We start from the raw sequence: 23,135 nt of genomic DNA, 5'->3' as shown, positions 1-23,135 counted from the left end.
TAGCTGTTCAAAATAACAAGCCAGTGGCTGATTAGCACCTGTGCAAGATAAAGGAAAACCTGCAAACATGGCCTTTGGGGGGAACTTCAGGGTTGAAAACCACTGCCATAGAACTCTCTGTGGAGAGATCTGAAAACAGCAGTTGGGAAAAGGAAGGAAGTTTGCCAAATACTGGTGTGGATCCCGTTAGTTGAATCAGATAGATAAACTCAGTCGGGGTAATTTCCTTGAAAATGGATGAAGCCTTTCTCACAGAGCATAACTCAATGAACCAACTAGGGGTGACCTTCATTACCTTTGATAGGACACACTAGTGTTTGGCTTTTTTTCTGTGCTACACAAGGTTTCATCTACAAGCCGATCTTTAAGCCAGACTACAGATTGATCTTTTTGTCTCTTTAAACCTTTGTGACTTTTTCTTTATTGAAGACCATTTTTCAAAGTAATAACAAAGAATAACTTTTTTCTGAGATCCCCTGGTGTTTGAATGTCAAGATGATCTAAACAGCCTCTCTATAATATCTTGTCAGATGGAAGTTTAAGTGGACATTAACAGATAGAAAGGAAAACAAGGTGTGAAACGTTTGTTCTGGTTGTCAATGGGGGCATTTAGCGTTAATTAGCCGAGTTTAGAACAATACTATCGGTTTTCAATGAATTTATATTTGATTGCCACATTCTGTAGAAAAAGATTAAATCTAAAATAAGTTCCATGTACATTGTCTACAGACCTATAAAAAACAATCCACAATTTTCCAAGCTATCCAGTTGCTTCTTTTAAAAGAAAATTAGGATTACAAAAAGGCCCAGAAATGTGTCCAATTTTTTATGGATATAAATAGATTGGAGTGTGTGGGCTGTTTTGGTTGAAACATGAGGGCATTTGTTCATTCTGTGTACAGTAATACCTAATCTTATACATTTTTGTAGGCGGATTTGGCAAATCCCGGCACTTGAATGTCGCACCAAGTATTATAGGCTCCCAGGTTGTACCTGGGTTTTGTCATTAATTGGTAAAGACCCCTTTGATGTACCTGGGCTGATCATTGTTCCTGGATTGTAAACCAAATATTAGGGGTTCTCTTGTTGTACATGTGGAGAGAATAAAAATGTATTTTGTTGTGAGGTTTCTTTGGACAGATCCTTCCTCTATCTAGCTCAATTATTTTCTCAATGTGTTTTTCACAGCGACGACTTGGAGACGCAGCGAAGAAGGCCATCGGCAAACTTACAACGAGGACGGTCAGGAAAGGAGATAAGGTGAGCGGTCTCACATGAATGTAATCAGAATGTCCTATCCAGTTCTCATGAGTGACCAGATTGTAAGGCCGCGTACACACGATCAGTCCATCCGATGACAACGGTCCGAAGGACTGTTGTCATCGGTTAACCGATGAGGCTGACTGATGGTCCGTCGTGCGTACACACCATCAGTTAAAAAACCGATCATGTCAGAACGCGGTGACGTAAAACACAACGACGTGCTGAAAAAAACGAAGTTCAATGCTTCCAAGCATGCATCGACTTGATTCTGAGCATGCGTGGTTAAATTTTAAAGCAAGTTCTCATTTTTTTGACCGAAGGTTAACTGACCGATGGGGGCCACACACCATCGGTTTGGACCGATGAAAAGGTCCTTCAGTCCGTTTTCATCGGCTTTGACCAATCGTTTGTACGAGGCCTTAAAGTAATCACTGGAACATACAGATCTGATCTACATAGGAATTCATTGTTTTCAAAGCTAGTCATTCCTGTTCTCTGTACAATTGTTTGTATGGCCAGAATGATGACACGGAGTCCTTGTCTGTTTGCAATAGTATCCAATCAGATTTCATGGCTTAATTCTGCATCTGCTGTCGTCATGTTTCAGTATGTCAAAGGTAAGGATGAGCTCCGGCGTGTTCGCACAGTCCATGTGCAGAGCCCGCCAGGAAGTCGGTACCGCGCTGTGCTAATCACAGACGGGGAGACATTTCCCGATCTCTGCAGCCGAGCATCGGGATAATGTCTCCCTGCCTGTGATTAGCGCAGCGCGGTGCCGACTTCCTGGCGGGCTCTGCACATGGAGTGTGCGAACACGCCGGAGCTCATCCTTAGTCAGAGGTTTTCTGATTACCGAATTTTGATTGGAAGAAGTAGCAAGGGGGGAAGTTGGTAAAACTATATCCTGCCAGCTTTGAATATAAATCGGTGATAATCACTGCTATGACTTTTATAAAGAGGCTTACAAAAATGAAAGGGAACCTGTACTTTGCCCAATTTTTAGAGCAAAGTAACAGGTTTATATTTTATATTTAATGCCTACTTTGCATTGCTTCTGTTTTATAATTGCCTTTCATTTGCTGCCCTGTTTGCCCATCCCTGTGAAGTTAAAAAATAATTCCAGGTGTGGCATTTCTTGCATAGTTACATTGATCTAGCTCGGATCAATGTAACTATACAAACAACGTACCTTTGTGATCCCCCCCAGAAGCTGAAAATCACTGTAGTAGGCATTGCTAACACAGTGATCTCCACTAGCTTCCAGGTCCTGTGCGGAACAGCAGTCCTGCTGCATTCTGACCACAGGAGTTCGGACGCTAAGCACGGGCACTATTCACAAAATTCTTTGAATACAAAGGATTTTCTGATTGAAGGAGGTGAAGATACAGAGCGGTGATGTCACATTCTTTACCTCATCCAATCAGAGAACATGTTTCACTGATTGAGGATATGCATAGCATTCTTTGAATAGTGCCTATGTTGAGCGGCTGACCTCCTATGTTCACAATGTAGCAGGGTAGTCATTCGGCATGGAGCGCAGAAGATCATTGAAGTAGCTGTGTCTACTATAGTGAATTCCAGCTTCTAGAGATTCCAGACCTGGAATTATTTTTTTAAATACCACTTCTGGCTACGGCAGAACATGTGACTCTTTCCTTTCACCTATAATGTGCACTGGCCACTCAGCAGGCCTGAAATTCATCACATGGGGGCGGGGTGAGGGTCTTTAGCCCTGTGCTAAAGTTGACCAGATGATCTTTGTAGCTTACAACATTTCTAGCCCTGATTCACACTAGTGCGGCAAATCAGTGCAGTTTGGACCTCCAATTTCATTGCAATTGACACAAATAGAGCTTTCTTTTGTGTTGGCATTTGATCACCACTGGGTTTTTATTTTTTTGCGATATAAACAAAGACAACATTTTTTTTTTGGGGGGGGGGGGGGGATGGGTGGAGGCTATTTTTTACTTTCTGCTACAAAAATTCAAATAAGTGTACATTGCTTGGTTTGCTTAGATGTTAGACTTACAAATTTTTATCTTTATTTTATTTATTTTTTTATACTACTAATGGTGGTGATCAGCAACTTATAATGGGGCTGTGATTGTGTTATCCTGATCGGACGCCATATGACGTGATCAGTATAACAAGCCATTGCACGCCCCTGCGTGAGCGCATCACAGGTGATCGTTGGCGTGTCACTCTGACACACCGCAACTCCAATCTAGGTAAACGTTTTACCACATCATCAGCCGTGTCCAATCATGGCTGATAACGATGTAAACAGGAATAGCCTTTAATTGGCTTTTACTCACTCGCGTCTGATGCAAGTATAGGAGAGCCGATTGGCTGCTCTCCTGACGGGGGGGTCTGTGCTGATTGTTTATCAGCACTGTCCCCCCCCCCCACGTGGGTGCCCACACTGGACCACCAGGGATGCCACCAGGATCACCAGGGATGGCCTCCAGTGATGACTACCAGGTATGGCATCCCTGGTGGTCATGGGTGCCAATGTGTGTCCAAACATGATGCCAATGTGTGCCCACACATGATGCCAATCAGTGCCCACCAGCAATACCTGCCAGTGCCTCCTAATCAGTGATGCCCATCAGTCAGTGCCACTCATCAGTGCCCATTTGTGCTGCCTATGATTGGCCATCAGTGCTGCATATCAGTGCCACCAATTGGTGCCCATCAGTGCCACCTATCAGTGCCCATCAGTGTCGCATATCAGTAGTGCCTCACTGTGGATTTGGGAATTAATAGATTTTTTTTACTTGTTCAGTCTGCTGGCCAAATAACACCGTGCTGCAGTATCTTTTTGGGGGATTTGGAGTGCTCACCATTCCTTGAGATCTTGTTGATAGGAAGATGGTGTCACACATGCACTCCAAAAGCTTGAAGTGAGATTTTTTTTTTCACCCCCAAGTGTTTTTTTTTATGTTTTAATGGGGTGCAAAGTCTAATTTAAAGCGGCAAGTTATTAACCACTTCAATACCAGGCACTTTGACCCCTTCCTGCCCAGGACAATTTTCAGCTTTTAGCATTGACGCACTTCGAATGACAATTGTGTGGTCATGCAACACACTACCCAAACAAATAAACACATTTTTTATCATTTTCTTCCCAAAAATAGAGCTTTCTTTTGGTGGTAATTGATCAACTGGGGTTTTTTATTTTTTTGCTAAACAAAGAAGTTTGTCTTTGTCATAAAATGTTGTTTTCTCCTTCACTGACAGGCGCTGATGAGGTGGCACTGATGAGTTGGCACTGATAAGTTGGCGCTGATATGTAGAATTGATGGGCACTGATAGGCGGCACTGATGGACACCGATAGGCACTGATAGGTGGCAATGATGGGCACTGACTGGCGGCACTGATTGACACTAATAGATGGCACTGATGGGCAGCACTGTTGATGAGGTACTGACAGGTGTTACTGCTGAGCACTGATTGGCACTGTGATGGGCACTGTGGTAGGCACTGAGAGACTTTGAGGGGCCCTGACTGGCAGCTATTGGCCACTGATTGGCATCTGAATGGCACATCTGATGGGGGCTGTGCTGATAATCAATGTGCTGATTATCAGCACAGACCCCCCCCCCCCCTCTGACAGGGAGAGCTGCCGATTGGCTCTCCCTGTCAGTGCAAACTGAGAAATGCCGCTTACCAGCACTTCCTGGTTCACGCGATGATCAGCTGTGATTGGTCACAGCTGATCACGTGGTAAGAAGCCCTCTGTCAGAGGCTCTATACCATGATCGGAGATGCAGTGTGTCAGATTGACACGCAGCACTCGTGACTGCCGTGCGTCCGCCAGCATGTTATCCTGCTGGACGTCATATGTCGCCCAGTCAGGATAACAGAACCACTTCCCGGTCGCCAATCTGCTGTAGGCCAGGCGGGAAGTGTGTAAAGTGGTTGTAAACCTCAGACATGAAATATGAACAAAGCAAATCCCTCTTGTGCACTTGTCTCAATTAAGAGTGCCAAGTGTCATTTCTGTCTGCTGCTTTGTTCCTCTGCTATTTAAGCCTTAAAAATTCTGGACTTTTAGGCCTCATTCACACTTGGCGGACTCCGTCGCTACGGAGTCCGCAGATCTCCGCTGTGCCGACGGATGACAAGCTCCTCTCTGCTCACTGACCGGGGAGGGGCTTGTCGGGCACCGCTGTCTCCCTATGGAGCGATCTGATGAAAACGGACAGCATGTCCGTTTTCATCAGATCTTACCCGATCCGATCCGCATGGACGGATGGGGACGTGGCCCCCATATGTCTGTTTTTAGCGGGTCAGATCGGGTCGGATGTCAGCGGACATGTCTCCGCTGACATGCGACGCTCCATACCGATGCATGGAGCGGCCGCTCAGATTCTTGACAGACGGACCCGAACGGCCAAGTGTGAATGAGGCCTTAAGGGATGTAGAGAAGACTGCAGATAAACCGGTGCAACTTATGTAGGAAGATTTGTGCATCACCTGAGGCCAGTCACTTCACTAGGTATATGTAAGGGTTTACAAGCACCCTAAAGTTAATGAATACTACCTAGCGACCCACTAGTTATTTTTGTTGGTGTAATACATTTTCTAAATGACATCTGCTCTCCTTTGAGTAACAAATTGAAATGTCTAATCCAGGGATTCTGACGTGCAGATACAAAAGGAAAACAAGGGTTAATCCTGTGTCATTCCCCACAGTTTAGCTGGTGTTGTTGAAATGTCTGTGGGTTTTGTACATGAATTTTACATTGAAGCAGGTGACACTGTATACTGCTGAGCGGTGTCTATGACCAAACAGTTCAGTAAATGCTTAGCAGGGTGGTAAGGCTGGGCCCAGATCACATTTCACGAGAATTCATCTAAAAATAGATGTCATGGCAACAGATTGTTAAAAGGAAATTCTTCTAAAATACCCCATATTCATTATGCTGGCCATACACAAAACTATCTGCTAGCAACTACATCCAGCTTTTGACTGGACTGGTCAAGGTAATCTACTCCAAACCGTGTTCTATAGATTATGAGTTTCATTGCTGGGATGTTGGTAGGTCAACTTGACCTTGTTAATTCATTTTGCAAAGAAAGCCATGGTACGTTACTGGAAATTGGGCCACATGACAGGAGGTGAGCGGTTGCCGCGGGCTTGGACAGGACTTTCATAGACCTCAATTGCCGTTCACCCCCGCTGGACAGCCGTACCACTTAGCCTGTGTGTTCTCTCCTGGCCGGCCACCAATGTCATCCTATCAGGATGGCAGGGCGTGGGAGAAGCTAGTGATTTGCACAGAGAGCGGGAATCTTTTCAAATTAACAAGCAGGTAATCGCCCGCTTGTTAACATAAGTTGGGAAACACCCACCCTCTGTCCAAATTTGCAGCTCCTCCACACAGGCTGATAACTGCCCTGCCAATGGTAGGACTGTGCAGGAGAGGCAGTGATCTAAAGGGGGGTACTGTGATGTTGAGGAGGTAAAGGGGCCATAACTGCCAGGGGATGTGATTGCTAGAGACGCTGTAATCATTACAGTGCCCCTTTGCAGAGCAGTCCTCTTTTTCATCACAGTGCCCTTTACCAGCGAAGTCACTGTTTAAATTAATGCAAAGGGGACTGCACTATAAAGGGGCACTGTAATGTAAAGGGGGCTGTGATGTGAAGGGGAACGGAGGACACTGTGGGACAGCTTTAAAGGGGGGACTGTGGTGTAAAGAGGGACTGTGGAACACTGCACTGATTTAGAGGAGGGACCATGCTGTAAAGGGGGTTTGTGGTTTAAAGGGGTCTGATGACCCACCTCTCCACCTCGGTCACTGGAAAAATTAGCTAAAATTAAACTGGTCCCTGGTGCCAAAAAGTTTGGGGCTGTTGCATGAAGAGGGTGGGTTGGGGCAAGCGCAATTCATTTGCCCAGAAGCATATTTTCTGGTACGTGTTTCTTCTAAACATGCTTGTTCAGCTTGCTCAAACATGCTTAATTGAGAGCAGAGGAGAGGATGTTGAAATTCTGGCAGACAGCTGCTTGTGTTGCTTGTCTATAGCAAGGTTCCCTGACTGATCCTTCCCACTGAGGGGGACAAGCCTGAAGGTATCTGCTGCTCCCATTGGCACAAGATATTCATCTGGCTGAAAAGAGTCAAAGGCAGAGAGACCCGTGTGTTTCAAGAACAGTGAACGAGGCTTGGGTTAAGCCATCACTACATTGCAGTGGAGAACACATCTTAACTACTAGAGGGGCTGGCATAGACTTGCTTATATGGCTAAAGTAAAACACTTTAAATCATTTTCCAGAACTAGATGATTCCAGTGTGCGTTAACGAGGACAAATGATTGAGGGGAATTTAATGTGTACATGTTTTACATTCAGAAATGCTCATAAAGAGCAGGGAGTTTGCATGAAGGTCTGGGTTTTATTAGGAGCTTGGGAGATGTTTCTATGACTTGAGCTTTTAACAGTTTCGCAATGTAAGTCTATCTAGAAACAGAACTAAAGTGGTCCATATGGTTGTCTTTTTTTTTTTTTTTAAGCAGTGCTATTCTTTGAGATATTTGGCTAATTGTATTACTTAAAAAGGATGTAAAGCCACTCTCATCTTTTGTAAACTACTGCCATAGTGCTGATCTATAAGGATATACATGCCTCCTGCATTGTATCCTTACCTGTCAAATGTCTCCTCTCTGTCTGTTATAAGATCTGAAAAACTGCAGATTCTGTGGGTTGATCTGTTGTCTGAAGCTCGGTGGGTGGAGTCGTGATGTCAGTAGACTCCCCGCCCTCCTCTACACTCCCCTTGTCAACATGGATTTTCTCCTGTGTATTCCTTACACTAAATTCTAAATGATCACTGACATCCAGTCAAAATCCAGAAAAGTAACCACATCACTTCAGAAAAGGAGGGAGGGTGGGAATTAAAAAATAATGCCTCAGGCTAGTGCATGAGATATGTAAATAACCTGTCATTCACAGCAACGGGGAAGAACAGACAAAAGTTTTCTCCTGTTTGTTTATCTCACTGAAAAAAGAAGAGAGGATTGCTCAGAGCTGGATTAACTCTTTGTGGCAAGACTGGGCACAGATGATAGGGAATCTTATTGTGACAGCAAAAAAAAAAAAAAAAAAGATTTCAGGTTTACATCCACTTTAAGGATTATGTTTTGAATTGACTTTATTTTAGGCCAGTTTGACTATAGAAAAATAAGCTAGGAGGTGTCTTTTGTGGCATTGAGAACCCCCAATAGTACATTTTAACATTATTTTAAGGGTTCCTCTGTGTTGAAAAGTTTGACAAAGGCCGATTAGACAGATACAGTACCTTAAAGTATTCATATCCCTTGAAATTTTTCAATTTTCATGTTACAACCAAAAATGTAATGTATTTTATTGGGATTTTCTCTAATCGACCAACACAAAGTGGCAGGAAAATAATAAATGGTTTTACAGATTTTTTACAAATATCTGAAAAGTGTGGCGTGCGTTTGTATTTAGTCCCCTTTTTTATGATACCCCTAACTAAAATCTAGTGGAACCAATTGCCTTCAAAAGTCACCTAATTAGTAAATAGAGTCCACCAGTGTGTAATTTAATCTCAGTATAAATACAGCTGTTCTGTAAAGTCCTCAGAGGTTTGTTAAAGAACCTTAGAGAAGAAACAGCATCATGAAGGCCAAGGAACACACCAGACAGGTCAGGGATAAAGTTGTGGAGAAGTTTAAAGCAGTATTAGGTTATAAAAAAACATCCCAAGCTGTGAACATCTCACAGAGCACTGTCCAATCCATCATCTGAAAATGGAAAGAGTATGGCACAACTGCAAACCTACCAGGACATGGCGTCCACCTAAACTGATAGGCCGGGAAATGAGAGCATTAAACAGAGAAACAGCCAAGAGGTCCATGGTAACTCTGAAGGGAGCTGCGGGGATCCACAGATCAGGTGGGAGAATCTGTCCACAGGACAACTATTAGTTGTGCACTTCACAAACCTGGTCTTTATGGAAGAGTGGCAAAAAGAAAGTCACTGTTGAAAGAAAGCCATAAGAAGTCCCATGTGCAGTTTGCAAGAAGACATGTGGAGGACACCGAAAACATGTGGACGAAGGTGCTCTAGTCAGATGAGACCAAAATTGAACTTTGTAGCCTAAAAGCAAAACGCTATGTGTAGCGGAAAACTAATACTGCACATCACCCTGAGCACGTCACCATCCCCACCGTGAAACATGGTGGCAGCATGCTTTCCTTCAGCAGGGACAGGGAAGCTGATCAGAGTTGATTAGAAGATGGGTGGAGCCAAATACAGGGCAATCTTAGAAGAGTCTGCAGAAGACCTGAGACTGGGGTGGAGGTTCACCTTACAGCAGGACAACAACCCTGAACATACAACCAGAGCTACAATGGAATGGTTTAGATCAAAGCATATTCATGTGTTAGAATGGCCCAGTCAAAATCCAGACTTAAATCCAATTGACAATCTGTTCACAGACTTGCAAATTGCTGTTCACAGACGCTCTCTATCCAATCTTACAGAGCTTGAGCTATTTTTCAAAGACGAATGAGCAAAAATTTCACTCTCTAGATGTGGAAGGAAAATGATAAATGATTTTCAGTAAAGCTGGTATAGACATAACTAAAAAGACTTGCAGCTAAAAATTTTGCAAACCGCTTGAAATACCTATTGCCATCTCTTGTACACCCAGACTAGACGGGCTTTATCTCCGGTCGAGATTTATACACAGGGCTCACCCTTGTCAGGCACCTACACCCTACCTTATTCTATCCACTGATGGCGAAAAGGCATTTAACCACGTCGATTGGTCATTCCTCTGGGCAGTTTTAGAGGCCTTGTGATTGAGTCTGCATATGTTAGTGTATTATGGCTTTGTATACTAGTGCACAGGTTCGGGTTAATGGTCTCTTCTCTCCTAGATTCCCCATATGGAATGGCACGAGACAGGGATGTCCTCTCTCACCCTTTCTCTTTGCTCTGATTTTGAAACCATTCACCTGGACTGCCCATATTAAGGGGATACTGATACATACAACAGAGCATAAGCCATGATGTCCCCTTCCACCTCACTGTCCCCCTTGTCTTGTTGCCTAATCTGATGTGGAAACTTCAGCTTTTTGGAAGGTTATCCAACTATAAGTTCAATTACTTCAAGTGTGAGGTTCTGCCTATTACCTTGCCTGAAATGCTAGCTTCTGCCTGGCAATAGGCCTTCCCATTTACCTGGGCCAAGTTTTCCCTTAAAGGGGTGTTCCAGCCCTGGCAAAAAAAATAATAATTCAGCAGCTACAAATACTGTAGCTGCTGACTTTTAATATATGGACACTTACCTGTCTAGGGAGCCCGCAATGTCGGCACCCCAGCTACTAAGGTAAAGCGGCAGTGAAGCCTTTCGGCTTCACAGACAGTTCCCTACTGCGAATGCGTGAAACGCTCTGCGATTTCTAATTGGCCCAGTGGCGGAGGAAGGAGGAGGGGGGCTGAACTTCAGAGGGATGGCGCCGCAGCGCTGTCTCCTGGAAGTGGGGACAGGGACCTGTCAAAAACGGGTACCCTTCCCCAAATAAGAGCAAGTGAGGCCTCAATGGGAGCGATTGACTCCTATTGCGGTCAATCAAATCCTGTGATGAGGGAGCGGATGGTGAGACCGAACCAATATGTCTGTGTCTATAGATTTAGAACACAGGTGTGGCAAAGGTATGTATGTTTATGATTTTAGGGGAAAATGCTCTTTTCTTTTTAAGCGATCTGTAAGTGAGGGATTCTTCTCAATGACCACAAATGTAAGAAACATTGTTCTTAGTGGCTAATGTATTGTGAGCTGTAGATGTAGTAATTAGCAGGGATTCTTTGAGACATGAAAGTCATTTAAAGGGTCCCTCCATCTTAAAAAGAAGGACTTGGGCCTCATACATACGGGGCATAAAAAATGCCGCATGTACAGGCGTTAAGCCCTGTACACACAGCCGGGATTCTTGTAGGAAAAAAATAAAATAATTTTCCTGACGAGATTCCTGGCAAGATTTTCTTGCCGGCCGAGTGTTCACACGTACGATTCAAAAGAACCGCCGTTCTTTTGAATGGAAGGAACGCAGTGACGTCATAGACTACGACGAGCATGCGCTCATCACATTCGATGCCGTCGCCGCCATCTTGCTTCACCCTACCTATGCCTTGGAAGCTACCGCGCATGCGTCAAAGTCATTTCGAGGAAGTGCGGGTTTCCATGGAGGCAGGTAAATATACAGACGCTTGGGTCTCTCGGCAGGAAGACACTGCCGAGAATCCTGACGAGAAAATAGAGAAGCAGGTTCTCCACTTTTCTCGTGAAGGGGTGTGTTTCCGCGCCAAAATTAAATAATTAATACAAATTCCACAAAGTGAAAAGTTAATTAACTACTTGTATAACAAGCTGCTCCTCTGGGTCAAATTATTAAGAAAACATCCCTCTAGCGCCCTCTTTCACATTTTCTCTCCATTTTTCTCATTGAGATTCTGGGCAGTTTTCTCTATGAGAAACCTCAAAGCCCCGTACACACGCACGATTTACTCGGCAAGAAAGCTCTGCCAACAGTTTTCTTGCGGTTTTTGACCGAGAAAACCGTGCGTGTGTACGAGGCTTTAGAGTTGTTTCTACAGACTGAAAGAAATAAAACACCAGTTTGCCTATGTGTCAATGCCAATTAGGGTGTTTACAGGAATATTTGATGAGGCGCAATTTAGTGTGAATCAAACCCAAGTTCTTTGTTTTTGCCCGGAAAGCTGACCGGGATGGCACATTCTTGAAAGGAGCTTATTGACAGAAAAAATACTTGATGCGCATAAATGCGGTGTTTAGGCGCAGGTGTGTGTTTTCAAGTCTAAATTGATTATAATGAAAAATTTGCAGAATGTTTTGGGGGAAAAAATGCTTATAATCTACCTACCTAGGTAAACGCGTGTGTAAAATTACCCATTTTTCAGGTGCCTAGTGTGCATGGACCCTTAAGCTCCGTACACGGGCCAAATGTCTGGAGATTTCAGCCGGAAAAAAAAAAACTCAGTTATTAGGCCTGTGTGTATGTCTGCCAGCTTTCTGTTGGACGAGCATGCTGGGAAAACCAGCAGCAGACCGGCTCCCAATTAGCGCTCTCAGCCAATAACAGAGCGCTGATCAGAGTCAGCTCAGCGGGGGAGATTGCTGTACTAACTTTGGATGGTTAGTACAGCGACTCAGACCTGAGCTGACAGTTTCTTTCGTTCAGCCAGCTGGGTTGAATGCAAAAAAGTGTAGCGTGTATATGATCCCTTACAAAAACATCTTACATGCTCTCTTTTTGGCTGTTAAATATACTATTGAAGCTTTTTGGTTACATTGGTTTGAGAAGTGCCAGAAATCTGGTGCTGTCCTGTGCACTCTGCAGTTTCATTTTCAACAATGTTTTTAGCCCTACCCAACTATCCTGAATGAATTACAGAACATGTTCTCTTTATATTATGGCTGTAAGGAGAGGGATGGGTTCTGTAGTCTTGTTCTAGGATTTCAATGCTGTTCTTCTCCTATAGAAACCAGTACCATTAAGTGAGCGTTGTTTCCCTAGTACAGGAAATGTGTTACTGGCCGCATCACCAGCTGAAAATGAAATAAAAGACTTAAAAAAACTTTGTACGGGCATCAAATCTAAGGACTGATAAGCTGCAGAATGTGTATGTGTTGTGGCTGGCTATTATTGGCTATATACAACACCTAATTGACCGCTTGGGATACTTTTGGGCCATTGTATGGGTATAAATTATGGGACCGAAAATGAGAACCCCCATTTTCACTGATATCCCACACCCTTATTCACAAATGTCCTTTTTTTGTAAAAATCTGAACAAAACTGTTCAGTTCAGATTCCCTTTTAGTGGAGCCATCTTGAGTTGTTTTCAAGCAGCATTGGTGACTGATAGAGAGGTGTTAGATTTCGGCAGCCGTCCTTACAGTTTATTTTTACATATGGCACCAGAAAATCTCAGACAGAAGCCACACTTCAGAGCTCTCAGAATCAACCTGTACTTGTTAGGTTTTTTTTATTTTGGGTCTGACACATCTAAATATAGTGAAACGTACTGAACGCATGGAAAACATCTGCGTACTTATTATGGGTTTGGAATGATTTAAGCATATTTTTGCTGCTGCTGCTTCTCTCTTGCCCCTCTACACTTTTCAATCTGAGCAATAAACTTTGTTTTTATGGTTTGCCTTCAAAACACTTGCCCACCAATACCCCTGACCTCAACAACATTAAACACCCCACTGATCTACTCGTGTCCCACTTAGGCCTCATTCACACAATGGGCCAAGTTTGCCCACACGGAGATGCCCATGTTCTGACTCCGATTGTTGTGAAGCGATTTATCCCTTGTGAGACCTCTGTCTGGCCTGTATAAGCAGATATAATCACTGAGGACAATCCTTATCAGATAGCTTCAACTCACCAATACCGATTCCATTCACAGAAGTGCTTTAATCCAAACATCAGAATACATCAGATGACAGGTTACAGCAGATGAACAGGTTGTAGTATTGTGCGGTCAAAAGATGATACTGCCTGTAGCTTACAATGCAGAATACATGTGCCCTTGTTACATGCGGCCTGTAAGCTGTTCTCAATTGGACAGGAAATGCAAAACTGAGGAAGAAGTGTGGAGCATACTCAGAAAGGAAGTGTGTCATAGATCAGATAAAATAAATATAGAGACTGTGCGTTACAACACCAAAGGTCACTAGGTGGCAGCATGTATACTAAACATAACACATAGAAAATGGTTGGAGAAACAATATATAAATATAACAAATCTATGCCCATTGTAAGGCACAGCCCAGGTGTTCCATGCATTCTGTGCAGGCAGTCCCCACAGGCTGCACGGACCCAGCCTCTGCTCTGTTTGACAGCCGTGTGGGTGCAGGTCCCCGAATTCAGACACTTTGTGGAGCAGTGGCTTTGTCTGTCGCTGCATCCCAATGAGTATCCCCATGCAGGCAAACAGTCCTCACATGGTTGTATGGTAAAGTACTCCAATGTGAGTGAGGCTTTAAAAACGAAAGCTGAATGAAAAACATTGATAAGTGTTTTGTTCTAGCTTCTAGTATCATTTTAGTAGCTTTAAGAAATGTTTGGGGGTGTTTAGGTGCATTGGCTGGCCATATGGTTAGTTGAATTTAATGCAATTCCCACTGAATTGGCTGAAAGTCAAGCTATTGATGGCCCTGTCAGCATTACCCAACTCAACAAAAGCTGTTTTTTCAATCGACTTTTGTCGAAGCAGCTGGGTGGAAAATTGTCGGCCGAACATTGAAGTGCTCCCAATTAGATGCAGTCCCTTTTTGGGTATTCAGCAGCTGTACAGTTCCCACCAGCTGTTAAATACAATTGCTGGCAGGGGGGATTTCTTCATCAACATTTTGAAGGCCCCATCACACGTGAACACGGGCATTCTTTGCGTTCCCACCGGTTTCCACGCAGTGCGTTTTGACAGCCCATTCATTTTAATGAGCTTCACAACGCACCAGACTAAACATCTGGAAATCTCCACTGCCAGAATATTATATTCAGCAGATGGTGATCTCTAAATCAATGTGTATGGCTAGCTTTACTGGAATGCATGATCCCATTGTAAAGTATTTATAGTATTGAAGACATTTTTGTCTAGTTGTTAGGCAGGAATTGGAAAACAGGCCAGGACAGAGTGTGGGGCTAAGACCAGGATTATGTTTCATGTATTCTTTTTCTGTTTATTTAAAAATATTATTTATTGATAGAATAACATACCGTATCTATCGGTGTGTACACCACGCCCCGGCGTATAACGCGCACCCCATGCTTAGCAAGTTAAAAAAGAAAAAAAAAGAAAACGTACATTTTTGCCCTGCGTCCATTGGCGGCCTTGTCCGGCGTCCGTCTGCGGCCTTGTAGGTGTCCGTCTGCGGACTCCTTGCACGGGGGCCGTCTGCGGCTTTGGAGGTGTCCGTCTGCGGCCTCCATCCAGGTGTCCGTCTCCATCCAGCGTGTTCGTCTGCGGCCTCCATCCAGGTGTCCGGCTCCGTCCAGCGTGTCCGGTGTTTGTTTTGGGATTTTGGCGCAAGCCTAGAGGAGCCGGATTTCCTGTGTGTTCGGCTCCTCTCGGCTTGTCTCGGCTTCTCTCGGCTCCTCTCGCGTGGCTGCGGGCGGAGCCGAGAGTGGCCGAGCCTAGCCGAGTGCGCAGTACGCTTGGCTCGGCTCTAGGCTGCGGCAGGGGAGCCGAGCGTGGCCGAGCTTAGCCGAGTGCGCAGTACGCTCGGCTCGGCTCTAGGCTGCGGCGGGGGAGCCGAGCATGGCCGAGCCTAGCCGAGTGCGCAGTACGCTCGGCTCCGCTCTAGGCTGCAGCGGCGGAGCTGAGCGTGGCCGGGCCTAGCCGAGTGTGCAGTACACTCGGCTCGGCTCTCGGAGAGACAGCGGGGATCGGCGTATATCGCGCACCCATGATTTTCCCCTGATTTTAAGGGGAAAAAAGTGCGCGGTATACGCCGATAAATACGGTACATTTTTTTTAAAGAGGAAACATTTGAAGTGGTTTCTTTTTTCGCAATTTCGTTCTTTCATAGTTATTACTTATGTACCTTGTTCCTCTGCTATTACCATGAATTACTTCTGACCAGTTTTCCTGATACCAAGAGAAAAAATGGTGACAAAGGGGGGCACAGACTGTGAATAACAGCCTCAACTCTGTTCCTGTCTGCTGTGTAAAGGAGGTGTGCCCCTTTCCTCTAATCAGCTCTCAGAACTCTCCTCACTGGTGTAACTTCAGCCCTCTGCCTCCTGCCTTTCAGAGCTGAGGGATTCTGTGTAAATTCTGCCCTTTTGAATGGATGTAGGGGAAAGATGTCTGTAGATGAACAGGTACAACTTATGTAGGAGGATTTGTTTCATCTCTGTGTATCACCTTAGGCAAATCACTTCACTGGGTATTTGTAAGGGTTTACAACTACTTTAAATTAATATTTTTTTTCTATTTTGTCCAAGGTTCAACTTTAGGCGTAAAGCATGTTTACTTTTAAAGTGAATTTTCACTTAGTAAGTAAATGTTCCCTTCTGTTTAGTCTTTTCTTTTTTCAATTTTTTTATGAAAGTTAGTTTTTTCTTTAAATCCACTTTGAACTGGCAGATTGCATCATCCACCAGCTTCTTGCATCTCTAATGGACACCTGTGGTGAGACCTCTGCAGCTATGTTCCCAGCTTCCTTCACCTGCTGTCTATTATGGCAGAGTTTCACTCTTGCTATTGGATTCTTCATGCATTTTACATTAGAGAGAATGCAGCATGGGGAGTGAGACACTTGGGACAGATCATATGATACAATAGGGAGATTCTTCAACTGGAGACCCTGAAGAAATGGCACAATAACCTTATATAATCAAAGTATGAGTTTTGGACTGCCACAATCTTCGGGCCAAACATTTTCCATGTATTTTCAAAGCATTACAAAACAGATTTCAGGTTATTTCCTTCGGTGTGGTCACCGAAACATTAGCAATACATATTGGGTTGAGACTGGAATATATGGACGTTAACACGTTTTGGTATAAAAAAAAAAAAAGATTTTGTTTTGCCCTGATTGACAGTTCAATTTATGATAAGTTTCACCACTTGTCTACTGGACCAATTCTGACACTTCTCTCCTGCATGTAAAAATCATAATCATTTTGCTAGAAAACTACCGGTACTTGGAACCCCAAACATTTTATATATATATAGTTTTTTTAAGCCGAGACCCTAGAGAATAAAGTGGTGGATGTTGCATATTTTTATGTCACACGATATTTGTGCAATCGTTTTTCAAACACATAAAAAAAAAAAAAAGAATGAATTTTAATGCGCAAAAACACAATATAATAGTTGGTTGTTTCACATGTATGGATCCCGTGAGGATCCGTACCTTTCTCAACCGCTTGCTCAGGGGGTATCGCTCCGTTGATCCCTGCTAAGCCGGCAGATGACAGGGCCTGTCAGATCTCCGCTCTCCTCTATGGGGGGGTCAGATTATCACCCTATCCGCTCTGCAGACGGATGGAAAAATAGGATTTTGCTCTGTCTGCAGAATCAAACCATATCGGGGACCGATGAGAGCGGGTGTCAGCGGATGTTCATTACATTACATGTATGGGATTACATGTATGTCCGTATTTCATCGAAAACGGATGGATGAAATACAGACATACTGTCCCCTCATGTGAAAGGGGACTTACTAGATATCTAACATCACACTTTAAAATTGCATACGCCCAAAGAACAGCACCATACCACGGCACTTAAATATCTCCATTGGCGATGTTTTAAAAGCCTTCACAGGTTGCCAGTTTTTAGAGTTACTCAGGAGGTCTGGTGCTAGAATTATTGTTCTCACTTTAATGTTTACAGTGATACCTCATGTGTGGTGCGAACATCATTAGCATATGTATGCACGACATGTATATGCATTTGCCTTTGCGAGGGGACGCAGGGCCACTTAATTTTTATTTTTTTAATGCCACTTTTATTGCTTTCACAAGAAATGTGAACATCCCCAGATGTCTCCTCTGCCCTTACAAGCATCTGATCACACCAAGATCGGTGTGATCAGATGTTTTACCAATTAAAAAATGATGCTGTCTGCATTGAGGAAACCGGAAGTGACACATGCTTGTTCCTTCCAGGTTCCTATTCCACAGAGATCATTGGGGACCTTCTGATGCTTGACAATCTCTATGGTCAGCTGGCGAAACCACCAACTGCGATCCCGAGTTCCCTTATGGTATGGGAGAGCCTGGGAAGGCGGCGCAAGGGGGGGGGGGGGAACCTCACACCACATGTAAAAGCCATCCAGGGGCGTCACTGGGATCTCTTTTACAAAAAATCACCAGTTGCGCTCAAAGATCACGGCTATAGCTGCAGGCATCGTCCCGATATAACCACTGCAACTCGAGGAAGTTCATGGACATCCTTGGGCTGCAAGTAGTTATGTAAACCCTCACCTTGTAAAACAACCCATTCAGATTAAAATAAAAAAGAAATGCAAAACATGAATGTGTGTGTGTGTGTGTGTGTATAGATATATCTATATTTAGCTAAAAATAATTATAAATTCTCTTTCTTGCTCGAATCCGCCATCATGGATACAGGTCGTGTGCAGCCGATCAAGCTTGCTTGGGTAACAAATGTTCTTGGGAGAACTGGATCTCAGGGACAGTGTACTCGGGTCCGTGTTGAGTTCATGGATGATACCAATCGCTCCATCATAAGAAATAGGGCCCTGTTCGTGAGGGAGATGTATTGAGCCTGTTGGAATCTGAACGTGAAGCTAGAAGACTACGCTAGCAATGCCTTATAAACTTTAATCGATGGACCTTGCAGCAGCTTTGTATCTTGGTTAAATTTTTTTTTTACAAAATGTTAAATAAAAATAATTATAAATACCTTTTTGCCATTTTATAAAATTGATCACACACCCTCTGTTCTCATCTGCATAAAGTGCTCAGAGAGGTGGGGGGTGAACGGAAGCACACTGATCTCCCCAATCATTGTCGGGGGCAAGTGGCGTGTCAGGACAAGTCTGAACATTGAAGGAGAGCAGACTGAGTTCCCAGCACAACCAGAAAACTGACCAGGCTGTGTTCTCATGCCTAGTGTGATCCGTTTCTAATAGAAAAGCAGAGGGACTGGCAGGAACACCAGGGATTTCACAAAAAGGACACAATACAAAGAGAACAGGATACTTTTTCATACAAGTACATGGTATAGCAGGCACACATCAGAAATTTTAAATACTGGGCTTGCGTATTCTTAGACGTTAAACTCCAACAAATGGCTGAATACATAGATATGAGATCTTTATTACCTTCTGTAACGGTCACCACCGTTTACGACCTTCCATCCCATCCACGACAGCTTATCGACACTCCAACCAACAGGCAGACCAGATCCATTCCATAAGAATTCCCTCAATAACGAGACTGACAAGCTCTGTTACTGCGTCAAAATATGAACTCAACTTTTAATGGTTTCTTCTCAGCTTTTTATACAGTACAAGGCATGAAAGGAACAATCAACTTCCCACCCACACATCACACCGTGGGGGCTTCAATCACATTCTTTAGGCAGACATTCTGTCTCCGACAAGTACATTCCACACATAAACAGTATTTAGCATACATAATTAGAGGTCTGGGAGCAGACCTGGATTAACACCTGTGATACATTGGCCTATATGTCTCAGTTTACTGCTCCCTGCTAGCCATATGGGTAGAGGTAGAAAGGAATTTCATGTGTGATTCATTCCTCTGACAGGTTATTGACGTGCTAATGTCCCCTCACTATTCTAAATGTTAATTGATCTATTGTGTTGTGTGAAGAAGATCTGTGTTTACCCTTAAAAGATGTGTATTGTATCATCAGGCTAAATGATTAGAGAAGTAGTATGTTAATTATTCTGATTGCTTCAGTGTATTAATTAACTCCACTGATGTCTTTATCTAAAGAAACGTGTCTGCATGGTCGGCTCCGACTTGTCTCCTATAATCTGTATGGGAAACCCCACTGTGTGAGGGGGGGCGTTCCTAACAGGTTGTAACCACATATAAGCTGAGTTTTTGTGTCATTAAAGTGTCTTGTTCTAGGAGTAAGCTTGTCTCATGTGTGGCTTTCTGGGCGATTCCAGGGATATCCCTCCTCGTGGAATATTGGGGTGATTTTCGTTATGGGAAGAATGGAACGTTGACGGGGATATCATACCGATACCGTCACAATTGGTTGGTAGCAGTGGGATTTTCCCTTCTATTCCCCTTCACACCCGGATTCCAAGCAGACACTGGAAGAACTACTGGAAGTTCGTGGAAGGATTGCTAGCAACAAAACCAAGCGGGTCATCATAGCAGAATTAATGGAGCTAGACCAGGAGAACGTGATTGCAGCAACGCCAGCGGTACAAGAGATGGAGACACCAGTGATTCAGGAGGAGTCACCAACCAACAAGCTAATGAGAGAGAAGCTAGCGTGGTTCGGCCCGAACCCAACGCCGGATGTGGTGCTGAAAGTGATGGACATCTTAGTAAACGCAGAGCTACAGAAGGATAAACAAATAAGAGACGCAGAGCTACAGAAGGCTAAAGAAATAAGAGACACAGAGCTACAGAAGGATAAACAAATAAGAGACGCAGAACTACAGAAGGATAAACAAATAAGAGACGCAGAACTACAGTTAAAACTGGCAGCAGTCCAACAAGCAGCCGCACCTTCTCCGAACAGTGAGTACAGCACAGCAGACGCAAGGAAGATTCCGTTTAGCGCTTTTAAAGCTTTTGATGAAAAGGACTGTGAGATTGATAACTACCTGGCAGACTTTGAGCGACAATGTAACCTGCACCGAATAGCTAGAGGAGACTGGGTTGCAATATTGTCAGGCAAACTGTCAGGCAAAGCTTCTGATGCTTTCCGGACCGTGCCAGATCAGGATATCCATAGCTACGCCCGGGTTAAAGAAGTGCTCCTAGCTCGTTATGCAGTAACCCCAGAGTCCCACCGACAGAAGTTCAGGGACTCACGCAAAACCACGAAAGACTCTTACGCGGAATGGGCATGCCAGCTGTCCCTGTCGGCCTCTAACTGGGTTAACAGCAGCCAGGCCACCACTGCAGAGGACATTTTGCAACTAATGCTCCTGGAGCAATTTTACAATCACATCCAGACGGACGTCAAAGATTGGGTGAGAGATCGCAGGCCCATGACTCTACCAGAGGCCGCGAAGTTGGCGGATGAATATGCGGATACTCGCAAGACAAACCAGGTCACACCACGGGTACAACCTCCACGACCAACGGCGCCCTCACACCCACCAGCCGCTAGATACCAACCTCCTAACAGACCGATGACATCTAGCCCTCGCTATCCACGCCAGGAGGACAACGAACAACGCTGCTTCCGGTGCAAACAGCTGGGTCACTTCAAGCAGAATTGCCCCATAAATGACAACACCAGGTCAAATTGGTCTCAACCTGGGTACCGCCCACCAGCAGCAGCCCATTGTGTAGACTCGGCTTGGGATCTCCAGGAGCTGGGTCCGGAAGAACCATCGGACACCGTTTACGAAGTCCTCACGGTACAATCTGGTATTGCGGACAACAGGGAACACCATTGTCAGCTGGTCATGGGCGACAGCCATGAGACGGAGGGGCCCTGGAGGGAGCTGGGCAGAAAGAGGCACCGCCAGCTACCCCCCAAGAAGAAGAGGTCCTGGAAGCCGTATAACAAGCTGACCTGGGAGGAGAAGAAGCGACTGGAGGAGAGGGAGTCGCAGCGGGCATCCCAGATGCGGGCCGAGATGTTCACCAAGGGCCCACCGGTGGCCCCTTACACCACCACCCAGTTCCTGATGATGAAGGACCACGTGGAGAGCCTGCAGGACATGAGCAAGCAGGAGCTGATCCGTGAGTACATAGAGCTGGAGGAATGCATAAGCCGCATGGAGGAGGAGAACAACCACCTGAGGTCACAGCAGGCTGACCCCCCCAGGCTCCATGAACTGGAGATGGAGCTGGAGAAGCTCCAAGAGGAGAACCGGCGGCTGCGGAGGGAGCAGGGGGTGGCTGATCTTATGGGGCTCTGATTCCCCCCCCCCCGGACTCTGAGCACCAGTGCTACAGCATTTCAACAAATATAACTTTTTCTTTTTATGAATCTCCTGTGATTGTCATTTCAGAGCCATAACCTGCCCCCTCCCATAGCGGGACACCTAGACGGCGGCACACAGACCCATTCGCTGTCTTCACACTGACTTCTGGTGACTTTGCAGATCGCACAAAGACTTGGGGACTGACCGGCGTGTGATCTGACGACCCGGTGACATACCTGAGTCTGAAGCAGTTGTCAAGGGAGGTCAGTCATGCCAAACGGAGTTAACCTCGGACTAAAAGCTCTGAACCCGTCAACCCTACTGGACCAGGGAAGGTCCAACCGGGTTTGCCGGAGCAGGGAGCAAAAGGGGGGCCATTGTGATACATTGGCCTATATGTCTCAGTTTACTGCTCCCTGCTAGCCATATGGGTAGAGGTAGAAAGGAATTTCATGTGTGATTCATTCCTCTGACAGGTTATTGACGTGCTAATGTCCCCTCACTATTCTAAATGTTAATTGATCTATTGTGTTGTGTGAAGAAGATCTGTGTTTACCCTTAAAAGATGTGTATTGTATCATCAGGCTAAATGATTAGAGAAGTAGTATGTTAATTATTCTGATTGCTTCAGTGTATTAATTAACTCCACTGATGTCTTTATCTAAAGAAACGTGTCTGCATGGTCGGCTCCGACTTGTCTCCTATAATCTGTATGGGAAACCCCACTGTGTGAGGGGGGGCGTTCCTAACAGGTTGTAACCACATATAAGCTGAGTTTTTGTGTCATTAAAGTGTCTTGTTCTAGGAGTAAGCTTGTCTCATGTGTGGCTTTCTGGGCGATTCCAGGGATATCCCTCCTCGTGGAATATTGGGGTGATTTTCGTTATGGGAAGAAGGGAACGTTGACGGGGATATCATACCGATACCGTCACAACACCTTTACAGCCTTACACAATGGTTAATGAAATGTCTAGGGGTAGATGCAATTAACACCTTTGAGCATCAATAGGCTTAAAGCAGTGTTATCACACAATGAAATGTCTTCCAGGAGCCTGACTCAATTAGCATGTCACTAGTCAGGGCTAATCATAGAAATTAGTCACTATTGACTGGTTGGGTCACAATTAACCAACATCTTGCAGTATCTCAAAATCCTGCAATATGAACTATTATTAATGTCCCATCTCATGTAATACATGAATTATGATTCACTTGCCACCCAATGCCCA

General features: G+C 44.7%; 1 protein-coding gene and 1 pseudogene across 4 annotated transcripts in view; both read left to right on the top strand.

Annotated features, from left to right (window-relative positions):
• Positions 1-23,135, top strand: part of RNF130 (ring finger protein 130) — a 453,463-nt gene that overhangs the window by 289,334 nt on the left and 140,994 nt on the right. For all 4 annotated transcript variants that reach the window (XM_040344997.1, XM_040344998.1, XM_040344999.1 and 1 more), the window contains exon 4: positions 1,189-1,260. In XM_040344997.1, the coding sequence (XP_040200931.1) occupies positions 1,189-1,260 (72 nt within the window). The remainder of the gene's footprint in view (positions 1-1,188; positions 1,261-23,135) is intronic.
• On the top strand, positions 18,412-18,674 carry LOC120932538 (annotated as a pseudogene).

Source organism: Rana temporaria, chromosome 3 (assembly GCF_905171775.1).
Source record: "Rana temporaria chromosome 3, aRanTem1.1, whole genome shotgun sequence".
In the NCBI taxonomy this organism is placed as follows: Eukaryota; Metazoa; Chordata; class Amphibia; order Anura; family Ranidae; genus Rana; species Rana temporaria.
Note: the sequence above shows the minus strand (reverse complement) of the source record. Positions and strands in the feature narration are given on the sequence as shown.